Source organism: Hemicordylus capensis, chromosome 6 (genome assembly GCF_027244095.1).
Source record: "Hemicordylus capensis ecotype Gifberg chromosome 6, rHemCap1.1.pri, whole genome shotgun sequence".
Taxonomy (NCBI): domain Eukaryota; kingdom Metazoa; phylum Chordata; class Lepidosauria; order Squamata; family Cordylidae; genus Hemicordylus; species Hemicordylus capensis.
Genome location: NC_069662.1, coordinates 15,835,618 through 15,849,077, shown reverse-complemented (window position 1 = coordinate 15,849,077; position 13,460 = coordinate 15,835,618). Strand labels below are relative to the sequence as shown.

Genomic DNA, 13,460 nt, shown 5'->3' with positions numbered 1-13,460 from the left:
CCCCGGCGAGCCGCACGCTCCCTACAGGGCCGCTCGGGCAGGCCCCGGCGGGCCGCCCACCCCCAGTACCGGAGCGGCCGGGCTTGAAAGCTGCGGCCCTCGCCAATGGGCTGCTGCGCCTGATATGGCGGTTAGGCTTAAAAGCCTCAGGCGAGCCGTCCGCTCCCCAACAGGGCCGCCCAGCCCGCAGCAGGCCCCGGCGGGCTGCCCGCCCCGGTACAGGAGCGGCCGGGCTTAAAAGCCCTCCACCGCCACTTGTGGCCTCAGCTGCCCCCACAGCCACTCTGGCCCCCGCAAGCTGCCCAGCCCCGATACCGCAAGCGGCCGGGCTCGAGAGCCCTCCACCGCCATTCGTGGCCTCCGCTGCCCCCGCAGCCGCTCCTGGCCTCCGTCGCCGCTCCTCCCGGATGCCGCCAACTGCCGTGGTCCCAGGCGCAACCGCTCCCAGCAGGCCCGGCCACGTGGAGGCCTCGGAGCTCGGCAGCAGCACGTCCTCCTCCTGCGCGAGGTGCAGAAGGACTGAGCCGGCGCATGCGTGCCGCTGGCTTGCTGCTGCCTGCCCCACCTCCTGGGATGCGTCGGGGCCAATGGGAGCTGGCTCCCTGGTGCCACGTGCTCCTGGAGGAGGGGCTGTGGGCAAACAAGCTGCGCCGCCTAGAGAGGCAGCGATCGCCTGGCCTCCCTCAGAGAGTGAACTGAACATTTGTCTACTTGCTGATAGCATGCTAAAGCTGTTGGTATCCTATGAATAGCTTCTGTGGCTGAAGTTACAGAGTTTGTACTTGGGTGGGGGACATACAATATAGGCATTTCATGATCTGGGGTGACTTGCATCGTCCACAATCTACAAAACCTTTTAAAAAATAATTTAGGATGATGTTCTATTGTGGCACATAGGTCATTCATACACACACACACCCGACTATTATTTAACTATGCTTTTTGTTACCACTATTCAGCCTCATTAAAGATTTCTTTACCTCATGAGCTGAGCTTCAGATTATGCTTTTACTCAAGAGTCAATTATTTGAACAGTGTAGCTAATAAGCTTACTTGTAAACTTGATAATATTCCAGGACCATGACAGTGATTTATCTATGGGTTAATCTTGCAGAGATGTTACAAACTGCTGAACTTGTAGAAGACAACAGTGTGCTGAATTTGACTGTTGAAGGCGAGAAGGAAATGAGTGAGTTTGAATTACATCGATCTAGATCATATCATCTTAGCATTTATCTAGCTAAGCAGCATAAATACGCTTACCTCTAGTGTTTCTAGTGTGTTCTAGGCACTAAAAGTAGCACAAATATATAGTATTCAATGTATATCACTATATATTGTGAAGTGTGTGTGTGTGTGTGTGTGTGTGTGTGTGTGTGTGTGTGTGTGTGTGTTTAGTTGGTTCTGCTGTTGTTTACACCTTGTAACTAGTTGGGATAGTTAGCAGAAACATCAGGCCAGGAGAAGGAGAGGAAGGCAGTGAGGGCCAATTTTTAAATCTCATCTCCCGGCCCACTCCAACCTTGCAACGCCCCTGCATATACATCTTAAACGTATCCATCACTAATCCCATGCGTGGCAGCTCTTGTGAGAGTTCACGAGCAGCTGCCTCACTCTCCGGCCCACCTGCTGGCTTAAAGCACTGGGGTGTGTGTGTGTGACAGTGGTGCCTGGGGGGGGAACTACGGCGGCGCGGGGTGTGTGTGATGGAGGCAGTGGCGGCGCCTGGGGGAGATAAAATGGCTGTGGCAGCCGTGGGGGGAAGAAAGCCGTGGTGGGGGCCTGAGAATGGGGGAGCAGTGGCGGGGGGAGAGCCGGGGGGGGGAGAACTAACAGTGCAGATGCTCTGCACCCGTCCCAGCTAGTACATATATAAAATCTGAGCCAGGGGAATGTACATGTGTAAGTATGTATACTAATGTGTCTGTGTGCGTGAAGAGTGTATAATATTATTTGCACAGGAGTGAGAGAAAGGGCTTGCCAAGAATGTTCTGTTGCTCACCATGTCCTTATACATCTTCTGTAGCAAAGTCCAGAGGGAGGGGGAGAAAGCAGGGGCAGGGGGCCTCTCTTCCCTATCTTGTCCCAGGGTCCACTCCAAGCTTGCTGCTCCCCTGACCAGCTGCTCCATACAACAGGAGTGGGATGGAAAAGGGCTTTCTGTGCCTGAGAACTTGGGAGAGCTGGGCGCTTTCCAGTTAGCCGCTCAACAGCGGCAAATTGCTCCAGGCAAATTGTATTCAAAATGTAAACACAAAGCGCCAAGCGGGGGAGCAATCTTTCGAAAATGAACAACCTGAAAAAACAACAACTTTTTAACACCAGATATACAGCATTATAGCATTATATTGCAGCGATTAAATTTGAAACAAGGCATTGGAAATCTGAATGGCACCCTGCTGTCAACGTGAGGACTGTGGTGTCACAACACATGAAGTGTGGAAGCACACTTCAGAGATTTGTCGTGATTCCATTGCGGAGTGTAATCTGGAAAGTGCCCTGCTACCAGTCAGAGTAGATGCTGGACTAGGCAGACCAGTGGACTGACTCTCTTTATGGCAAGAACAGAGCAGACATCTTTTCACGTGATACAGTCCAACAACAGTCTCTTTCCCCACATTCTCTTCTTTTGTGAGAAGCAGATCTTAGTATGATGTGTATGATTGAAGTTTAAAGGACATCTGTGTAGATGGTTGCAATGTAAGTGATTATTTGTGGGTATATGCCTGGTTGCAATCCCAGCTGGTAGGCTCCTCTCCAGTTCAGCCTGAGACCTGCAGCTCCCACCCACCAAGGCCACAGTTGATTGCTTGGTTATGGCCAACCTCCATCTAAATTGAGAGTTCAGTTTCACTTTGTGTCCCACATTTTTTGTTTCTACAAGATTGCATTTTTAGCAAATGATTTGGAAGATATATCACTAAGAAGCCAGATGGTAATACTTGTGGATGATTATTCATTTAGAACAGGGCTGGGCAAACATGGCCCTCCAGATGTTGTTGAACTACAACTCCCATCACACACCCCGGCACAGTTTTATTTCTTTTTCTTTTATTTATTTATTTTTACACTTATATCCCGCTCTTCCTCTGAGGAGCTCAGAGCGGTGTACATGGTTATTTTTATCGTCACAACAATCCTGTGAGGTAGGTTAGGCTGAGAGATACATGACTGGCCCAGAGTCACCCAGTGAGTTTCAGAGTTGAATGGGAATTTGAACTCGGTGCTTCCTGGTCATAGTCCAACACTCTAAGCACTACACTATGCTGGCAGTTGTAGTTGAACAACACCTGGAGGGCCAGGTTTGCCCAGCCCTGATTTAGAAACTGTTTAGGAATACTTAAGTGGCTTCCTGTGGTGCAGCTGCTAACTGGCATTATGCTAGGTGTAGTTTTCTGACTGTCCTCTCTTCAGAGCTCCCTCAGATTTTAAAACTTTATTTTCTCTGCTGCTGCCTCTCCCAAAATCTCTGCAGGTTATCCTCTCCATGTGGCTCATAGGCAGGGCTATGTAAATTAGTTTGAACAAGCCTTAAGAGCCTGGGGAGGATAGCCCCACCCAGTTCTTTTAGTCTTGCGTTGTCTCCACGCACACCTCTCCTTGCTCAGACCAATCTTTAATCTTAAAAACTCCCAAACTCTTTCACTAGTCTGCCTTTTTACTCAATCTTCTCCTTTCCTCTCTCCTGCCTAAAACAAAAAACAAAACTCCCCCCCGCACTCTGTTTGTTACTCCCCCCACCCCCATTCTCTTTCCTGTTTCTGTCTCCTCACCCAGTCTGTAGGGAGCACAGCAAATGGATCTGCCATATTCTTGTCCCTAAGGGGGGGAAAAACCAACAGGGACTTCCCAAGCCCATTCAAGCTGCAGATCCTCTGAGGAGCGAACCGCACCCAGCCAGGGCTTTACAGCACGAGGAGGATGAGCAAACGGATGCCGAGCCTGGTTTCCCTCCATCCGGCCACAAGACTGTCAGCAAAAAGGGGCACAAGTGGTTCGGGAAGCGTGGACCAGCCTACAGCTTCACTTCCTCTCCTGAATAGCACCGTGACCTCATTTGGAGGTACGGAAGCCGCAACAGCCATCCTGCCCGTTCTTCTGAGCCGCGAGGAACACGTGGCCCAACAAAGCAGCCAAGAGCTCCATCTGCCCATTATTGCAACCACCAGTGGAGCCTCAGGAGTGGGAAAAGACAAGTGCCAGGCAACCATTATGCATGCTTCGGTGGGGACCGGAGGTACAGGTCCAAACCAGGGCTCCTCTTCTAGGAACTCGACTGGCCTCAGGGCAGTGCTGAGAAAGAATAATGCTTCCACCTCCAGCACGCAACCGGTGAGTGCAACCCATACTGAGTCCTCTTTTTCTTCTGTTTTGGGGTAACCCCTCCCAGTCCACCACTCTTCAACAGACTTTAAGGGAACTCCCACAAGATATGCCCCCTGCATGGCACTCCTGGTTTCAGGAGATGCTGGCAAAATCTTTTGAGTGCTATGACCAGATAAAATCAAAAAAAGAAAAAGAGGTCTAAAAGGGAGCCATCATCTTCATCCAGTGCTTCCTCATCCACAGCTGATAGCCCATCCCCTAAAAAAACAAAGAAAAAAAAGTAAACACTAAAAAGCCCAAAAAGGCAAAATCTAAGACCTCTCAGGCCTCTAACCAAGGAGAAATAAGTATTCATTCTTCTGAGCTTTCTAGCCCGGACTATCCTGACCCTAAAAGATCTATGCCAAGCACTCCAGATGCCCCCCCCGACAGCCCCCTCCAGTTAACCTGGGCCCCTAGACCCATCTGGAGACCTAGAGACAGAACCTCCTGACAAGGAGAGTGGTCAGATGGTCAAGAACCAGACAGCATGGAGGCCCCACAGAGACTATTCCAGGCTTCAGAATTTGCCCCCTTATGAACAAGACCATCCACACCTTGGGACTTAACCCTCCACCCACTCTAAGAGTGTGCTAGTCTTCCCAAAACCTAAATCCAATAACATGGCACTCCCACTACCACAGCCTTTTCTGGAGACCGTAAAACATGAAGGGCAACTTCCAGCATCAAGCAGAAAATAATTGGTGGTGGCTAACAAATATTAAATTTTCCAGCAAGATGTGTCCAAAATCTTTAACACCCCTCCCACAGATGCACCAGTGGTAGCCATGTTATTAGGGTTAGTGTTACCCCAAGATGGGGAATGAGCCCTAAAAGACCCAACAGACAATCGCTTTTACTCTATCATCTTTATGGTTCTGAAAAAAGATAGATCCCTGAGGCGGTCCTAGACCTGAAATCCCTCAACTGCTGGGTGAAGAAGAAGAAATTTTGCATGGAATCCTTGAGACCAATAGCAGAAGTACTTCAACATCTGGACTTCTTGACATCCATAGATCTCAAGGAGGCCTACTTACATATCACTATACACCTGGACAGCCATTATCTTTTGTGTTTTCAATACACAGGAATGCATTATCAATACAGTGTGCTCCGTTTTGGCCTGCTCTCCACATTTCCACAAAAATTATGTCTCTAATAATTGCAGACCTACGCCTGCAAGGCGTGAGGATCTTCATTTTTCTGGATGATCTTCTACTCACATCTCCATCGTTCCAAACACAGAAGGACCTCCAAACTACACTACAGGTGTTTCAAGAACACAGCTTCCTGATCAACAGGGGGAAAAGCCATCTAATGCCATCACATCAGCTCCTACACTTGGGCATACTGATAGATACACGACAAGCTGACAAACACTGACCACAGACAAAGACTGATGGTTGAGGTGCAGCACATACAAAAGACAGTCCCATTACCCTTGCTGACCTGGTTCCTGGGACTGATGGTGGTGGCAATGGACTCCGTTCTGTGGGCCCAGTTCCATTTATGGACCCTACAGTAGTTCCTCCTTCCCCTCCACCCAGACACTGCAGTAAAATCCAACAAGCAAGTCATCCTGATGCCTCCAGTGCTCCAGTCTCTATGCTGGCAGACCACAGTATCCCATCTCATAGTGGGAAATGAGTTCCAGGACCCTCCACGAGTCATCATAACCACAGACACCAGCAAGTTGGGATGGGGCACCCACTGCCTTCACAGGTCAGCACAGGGCAAGTGGTGAAGGGAAGAAAAGGAGCACAGCATCAACTAGCTTGAGCTCAGAGCAATCAGGTTGGCCTTCTGGGCATTTCAGTCAGTCATCCATCAATTACATGTGTTAGTCCGGATGATCAATACCACTGTAAAAGCGCATGTCAGCTACCAAGGGGGAACCAGGTTGAGGTCCCTGGAAGCTGAAGCAACCCTCCTGATTCAATGGGCAAAGACCCATCTGGCTTCCATCACAGCCCATCATGTTCAGAGGGATCTGAACTCAATAGCAGACTGGCTCAGCCGGAAAGCACTTCTCCCAGGGGAGTGGGAGCTGAAACCAACAGTGTTCAACCTCATCACAGTACACTTCAGGCACCCCTCAGTGGACCCATTTGTAATGCCTAACAACATGAAGGTGCAGAGATTCTTCACTTGGTTTCCCTGCACCCAGGCGGAGGCAGTGGAAGCACTATTAACTCTATGGCTGACCGGCCTATTATATGCATTCTCTCTCCTCTTCTCGGCTGGGTCCTCAGGAGAGTGAGACTTCTCATGGCTCAGGTCATTGTAGTAGCAGCATTCTGGCCACAAAGACTATGGTTCTCAGAGCTCCACAACCTAGCAAAAGCAGACCATCTACCTCTGCCAGTCACGGATGATCTCCTACACCAGGGACCAGTATACTACCCAAATCCAGGTTAGTTAGAGCTAGCCACCTGGAAACTGAACATCGTGTACTAAAACAACATGGTTATTCCAACAAAGTCCTTAACACCGGGCGCGGCTCTATGAACAGAATATACCAGTACACCTGAAGGGCCTTCCTGAGATGGTCAGCAAAACACTCAGTGTCCAAGGGCTCAACTACAATTCCTTCTTCAGTTCCTACAAGATGGTCTGGACCAGTGTTTCTCAACCTTTTCGGAGTCAAGGACCGGTAAATTCTTAGTGCGCAGTTTCAGGGACCGGTACATTATCTGTGCAGAGTTTCCTGGACCAGCAGTTAGTAAAAGGGTTTTAAGTTTATCTATTAGTACTAAAGTATACTACAGGTGTGCACAACTCAACTTAATATCAATCAATTAATTTAATCAAAGTGAAATTAATTGAAATGAATTTAATCAAAAATTTTGAAGCTCTGGCAGGCCAAGATTAATTTAAATTAAAATAAAATAAATTGAATTAAAAATTCTAATAAAATAAATACAATACAATCTGTACAAAATACATAACATAACAATAAAATGCATTGTTCTTCCTTTCTACCTGTGCCAAATCATCACACTTAACATGGAGCATTTCTAAGGAAAAAAATTAGAGAAGTTTTTCTCTTAATTTTTGATAAGATTGTTTTTCTCCTTCACCACACAGGCTTTTATAAGAAGGAAAGAGAGAAGCAAGACGGGGAAAGAAAGAGGGGGGAAATAGTTCTGGCTTGGCTTGAGAAAGAGAATGGGGTAGGCTTCGCTTGAGAGAGAGAGAGAGAGAGAGACAGAGGGATAGAAAAAGGAAAAGGGGATGAGGCAGGCTTGAAGAGAGAGAGGAAGAGAAAGAAAGAAAAAGCTAGAAAAGAAGGAGATGGAAACATGATAGGTAGGTTTGGCTTGAGGGAGAGAGAGAAAGTTTAAAATGAAACTGATGGAAAGAACCACCCCACCGCGCTGCACCTCACTCTGCTTGCCACTTGCCTTCCCATGCCATGAAACTCCATGTATTTTTAAAAATTCCAATGCCAGCCGGTGCGTGACTGAGGGGTTGTCTGGGGATGGCTGCCAGGTGTGTGGGGGTGAGTCAGTAGTCCTTCTATCCCCCACCCCCTGCATGCTGTGAACCTCCGTGTTTTTTAAAAAAATATTCTTCCAATTCATGGCGGCCCTGCTCCTCCTCAATGATGAAAAGGCTTTTAAGAATCCCAGTTTGCACGTTACCTGACAGCGTGTGTGAGTTGCAAGTGGGGAGAGAGAAGAGAGGACCACAAACTACGCAGGTCTTCGCCCAGGCTAACCGAGCGCCAACCCCCCTAAAGGCCTCACATAGTGCTACTGAAGCTGAAGCTCTACTAAATAAGTGCAGCCCAGTTCTACAAGCCGGGCTGAACACCTCTTGCAAAAAGACCTCGGTCCATGTTAGCATTCAGGGGCAACATACCGGAGGCAGGAACGACCAGGACATGAGCCGAAGAGAATAGCCCCCGGAAAGATAATGGGGCGGGGGAAGGGTAGCTAAGGTTGAGAAGTTGGAGGACATTCTCCCAACTGAACTTTAAAACACACACACACACACCTTGTCTTGCCAAAACAAACAAACACCAAGAAGGGAGGGGGGAGCCGCCGTTGCTTGTATCTGTCCCTCCCACACCCACTCCTCTTTCCCCGCTCTCTTACTGGAGTTAAAAAAAGGGGGGGGGAGCCCGTGATCAAATCAGAATACTAAACGCTCGCTGCATTATCTGGAGAGATAGAGGAAATCATCATGCTTTTGGAAGTAGGATGGTAGGTTTAAAAGAAAAGAAAAGAAAAAGGAGGAGAGATTGGGGGAAATGACTTTATTTTTGTCTTGCCACCAAGCCCCTTTGGCAGCATGAATGTAGGCACACCACCTCGCCATTAAAAAAAAAAAAAAAAATCCAGAGGGGAAGGAGGGAAGAGGAGAGAAAATCATTTGAATGTTCCGGCTTTTTGAATGAGCCACGTGTTCAAACTACAAATCAACTTCTCACGCGAGGAATCCCAACACCTCAATTAGATAGCAGCAGATTTAGGCTCATACATTTATACACACTCACAAAGGAGGAGCAGAAGCAAAGCCGCTCTGGCTGTCCAGGACAACTGCAAACCTCTGTGTTTTTAACTATTAACTACACGAGCTCGCCTCGCATTTGAGAAGTGCCATCGGGCCAGATGGCGAGCTACAGCGTCGCTCTGTTATCAGCCGCTGCCGAGGCGGGTGGGGCGGGATATAAGGACTACTGGCTCACACACACACACTCCTCATAGCCATTCCCTCAGCCACGTGGCGGCTGGAATTTCAACAACATTTTTTAAAAAAACACGGAGGAGGTTCACAGTGGGGGAGGGGGTTAATTCCCTGAGCCACGGACCGGCACTCAACTCTTCGCGGACCGGCACCGGTCCGCGGACCGGCTGTTGAGAAACACTGGTCTGGACCAAGGGCTGAAGGCAAACACATTAAAGCGTCAAGCCACCTCACTGGTAGGTCATTTCAGGTTTTTCCATGAAATCATTGATGGGCCATCCACACCTTCAGCTCTTCCTCAGAGGTGTTAGTTTGCTATCTCCACCAATAGTATACTGTTTCCCATCTTGGAAACTGCACACCATCCTTAAGGCCCTTCAATCTCTGCCTTTTGAACCAGTGAGATCAATTCTTCTACGTCTACTTTCACTAAAACTGGCTTTCCTAGTGGCAATCACATCAGCCCGCAGGGTGTGAGAGCTCCACTCCGTCAGTCGATAAAAACTGGTGTGTTTTCTCTTCAGACTCAGTAGATGTATTCCAGACCCCTTCTTTCAACCTAAGGTGTCCTCACCTTTTCACATATCCCAGGATGTGATTCTACCATCCTTCTGTCCCAAACCAGTGCACCCGACTGAAAAAGCTTGGCACAAGCTTGAGGTGTGCAAATGCCTGAATACCTACATAAAGCACACTGAACATCTTCGAACCACGGAGTCATTCTTCGTGTCCTTCTTACTATGCAGCATGAGTCAACCAGTCACGCCATCCACAATCACCAGTGGATAAAGGCATGCATATCACTTGCATATGAATCCCAAAACATTCAGGCAACAACGCACATTTTCACTCACTCCACCAGAGCTACTGTCACATCAGCAGCTTTTTCCACAAACACTCCAGTACAAAAGATTTGTAGAGCAGCTAACTGGAGAGTGCTCTCTATGCTTACCAGACATTATAAACTGGACTCCTTCGCTTCTGCCCAAGCGGCCTTTGGTAGGTGAGTACTCCAACACGTACTTCCTCCTGAGTAGGTGGGGGTAACTCCCTCCCTAGGGTATTTCAGGGCTTTGGTATGTCCCCACAGAGATGTCCTTGGAGGCAGCATGAGAAAACAGAGCATTGGTTCACTTACTGTGAAGGCTTCTTCTTGCTGCTGCATCCGAGGACATCTCAACCTGCCTTCTGACACCTGCGCCTACTCTTCAGGACAACAGGAGTTACACCATGTCCATGTGCATGTCCCTTTGTATACAGCCTACTTCTGTATTGTTGTCTTTTAACTTCTTCTTTTCTATCTTATCTTTCATGTTACATTCTATTTTAGTTATTTGTTCGAGGTACTGTTCCACCTCTTGGCCTTAAAGAACTAGGTGGGGCTATCCTCCCCAGGCTCTTCAAACTAATTTACATAGTCCTGCCTACGAGCCATGTGGAGAGGATAACCCACAGAGATAGATGTCCTCAGATGCAGCAGCAAGAAGAAGTCTTCAGTGTAAGTGAACCAGTGCTCCATTATTTTGTTTTATTTGGAATTTATTTGATTTAACTAACATATTTACAGGTGAAACTCGAAAAATTAGAATATCGTGCAAAAGTTCATTAATTTCAGCAATGCAAATTAAAAGGTGAAACTGATATATGAGATAGACGCATTACATGCAAAGCGAGATAAGTCAAGCCTTAATTTGTTATAATTGTGATGATCATGGTGTACAGCTCATGAGAACCCCAAATCCACAATCCCAGAAAATTAGAATATTGTGAAAAGGTTCAACAGTCTAGGCTCCAGGTGTCCCACTCCAATCAGCTAATCAATCCATAACACCGGCAAAAGGTTCCTGAGCCTTTCAATGGTCTCTGTCTGGTTCATTAGGAAACACAATCATGGGAAAGACTGCTGACTTTACAGTTGTGCAGAAAACCATCATTGACACTCTCCATAAGGAGGGAAAGCCTCAAAAGGTAATTGCAAAAGAAGTTGGATGTTCTCAAAGTGCTGTATCAAAGCACATTAATAGAAAGTTATGTGGAAGGGAAAAGTGTGGAAGAAAAAGGTGCACAAGCAGCAGGGATGACCGCAGCCTGGAGAGGATTGTCAGGAAAAGGCCATTCAAAAGTGTTGGGGACTTTCACAAGGAGTGGACTGAGGCTGGAGTTAGTGCATCAAGAGCCACCACACACAGACGGATCCTGGACATGGGCTTCAAATGTCGTATTCCTCTTGTCAAGCCGCTCCTGAACAACAAACAACGTCAGAAGCGTCTTACCTGGGCTCAAGAAAAAAAGAACTGGTCTGTTGCTCAGTGGTCCAAAGTCCTCTCTTCTGATGAGAGCAACTTTTGCATCTCATTTGGAAACCAAGGACTCAGAGTCTGGAGGAAGAATGGAGAGGCACACAATGCAAGATGCTTGAAGTCCAGTGTGAAGTTTCCACAGTCTGTGTTGATTTGGGGAGCCATGTCATCTGCTGGTGTTGGTCCACTGTGCTTCATTAAGTCCAGGGTCAACGCAGCCGTCTATCAGGAGATTTTGGAGCACTTCATGCTTCCTTCCACAGACGAGCTGTATGGGGATGCTGACTTCATTTTCCAGCAGGACTTGGCACCTGCCCACACTGCCAAAAGTACCAAAAACCTGGTTCAATGACCATGGGATTACTGTGCTTGATTGGCCAGCAAACTCGCCTGACCTGAACCCCATAGAGAATCTATGGGGCATTGCCAAGAGAAGGATGAGAGACATAAGACCAAACAATGCAGAAGAGCTGAAGGCCGCTATTGAAGCATCCTGGTCTTCCATAACACCTCAGCAGTGCCACAGGCTGATAGCATCCATGCCACGCTGCATTGAGGCAGTAATTGCTGCAAAAGGGGCCCAAACCAAGTACTGAATACATATGCATGCTTATACTTTTCAGAGGTCCGATATTGTTCTATTTACAATCCCTGTTTTATTGGTTTCATGTAATCTAATTTTCTGGGATTGTGGATTTGGGGTTCTCATGAGCTGTACACCATGATTATCACAATTATAACAAATTAAGGCTTGACTTATCTCGCTTTGCATGTAATGCGTCTATCTCATATATCAGTTTCACCTTTTAATTTGCATTACTGAAATTAATGAACTTTTGCACGATATTCTAATTTTTCGAGTTTCACCTGTAAATACCACCCCAAACTCACGTCTCTGGCAGTTTACAATAAAACAACACAATTTAAAACAAAATTAAAACATTAACACAATTTAAAATTTAAGACAATGTTAATTTCTGTTAATATAACTAAAAGCCTGGGTGAACAAATGTGTCTCAGGAGCATATTCCAAACCTCAGGGCATCAATGGAGACGGCAGGTCCCTGAGTAGCCACCAGATGAGCTGATGGCAATTGTAGACAAACCTCCCCAGATGATCTCAATAGGGGGCAGGGCTCACTTTAAACCTAACTAATGAAGAACAGGGCACCATTGATCAAATATAACTAATAATGACTAATATTCTGCTGCAAAGGTGCTGGTAAATGTTGTTCAGCTGTGTCTCCCTGTTTGCAGGGGAAGAAGAGATCGAGAAGACAGAGATCCCTGAAGAAGACCCTTGGGACATTAGACTGTGTAACCGGTGTCCCCCTGAGGAGGTAAGAGGCCCCATTCATTAATGACCCAAAGCAGTGAGGGCCATGTGGATGCTTTTGAGGATCTTCTTCTTACAGCTTCTTAAACCGGTCTCGTTTTCATCTGTATTCATGTGTGTTGCTCATGCTGGTGAACAACCTTCCCTCCGGAGGGTCAGCTTCTTGCCTTTTGCTACTTGAGGTAAATGCAGCATGCCACCCTGCCATGTCCCACTAGCTCTGCTCCTTGGAATGCGGCAATGACACTGCCCTGCCCCCTCTCTGGCGCTGACACCACACCACCACTTGCTCCAACGACACCCCTCTATCCCCTCACTGCTCTTACTTTTCACACTGCCCTCTGGCCTGTGCTGCTGCTTGCAGTTGCTGGTCAGCCTAGCAGGCAGCATCCATCCAGCTTTGCCCATTTGTCAGGGACTCGCCCGAGTTTGGGATGGAGAGTTTAGTGTTTAATATTTAAAGAAACAATATGTTTATAGTGTTAACACTATAAACAAAAATTATTAATTATTATTATTATTACATTTATATCTCGCTCTTCCTCCAAGGAGCCCAAAGCACTACATACCTGAGTTCCTCCTCACAACAACCCTGTGAATTAGGTTGGGCTGAGAGAGAAGTGACTGGCCCAGAGTCACCCAGCTAGAATCATGGCTGAATGGGGATTTGAACTCAGGTCTCCCCAGTTCTAGTCCAGCACTCTAACCACTACAAGCCTACTTTGTGTCATGCATAGGCCAGAGCCTGTTCTTTTCGTGTTGTTTGG

The 13,460-nt window shown here is 47.4% G+C and overlaps 1 protein-coding gene across 7 annotated transcripts in view; it reads left to right on the top strand.

Moving 5' to 3' along the window:
- LOC128331718 (NACHT, LRR and PYD domains-containing protein 1b allele 5-like) overlaps positions 1 to 13,460 on the top strand; it is a 67,246-nt gene that overhangs the window by 27,733 nt on the left and 26,053 nt on the right. For all 7 annotated transcript variants that reach the window (XR_008310410.1, XM_053265491.1, XM_053265488.1 and 4 more), the window contains 2 exons: positions 1,115 to 1,189; positions 12,615 to 12,697. Coding sequence is in view for 6 of the 7 variants with exons in the window: in XM_053265491.1 (XP_053121466.1) it covers positions 1,115 to 1,189; positions 12,615 to 12,697 (158 nt within the window). In the remaining variant the exon portion in view is untranslated. The remainder of the gene's footprint in view (positions 1 to 1,114; positions 1,190 to 12,614; positions 12,698 to 13,460) is intronic.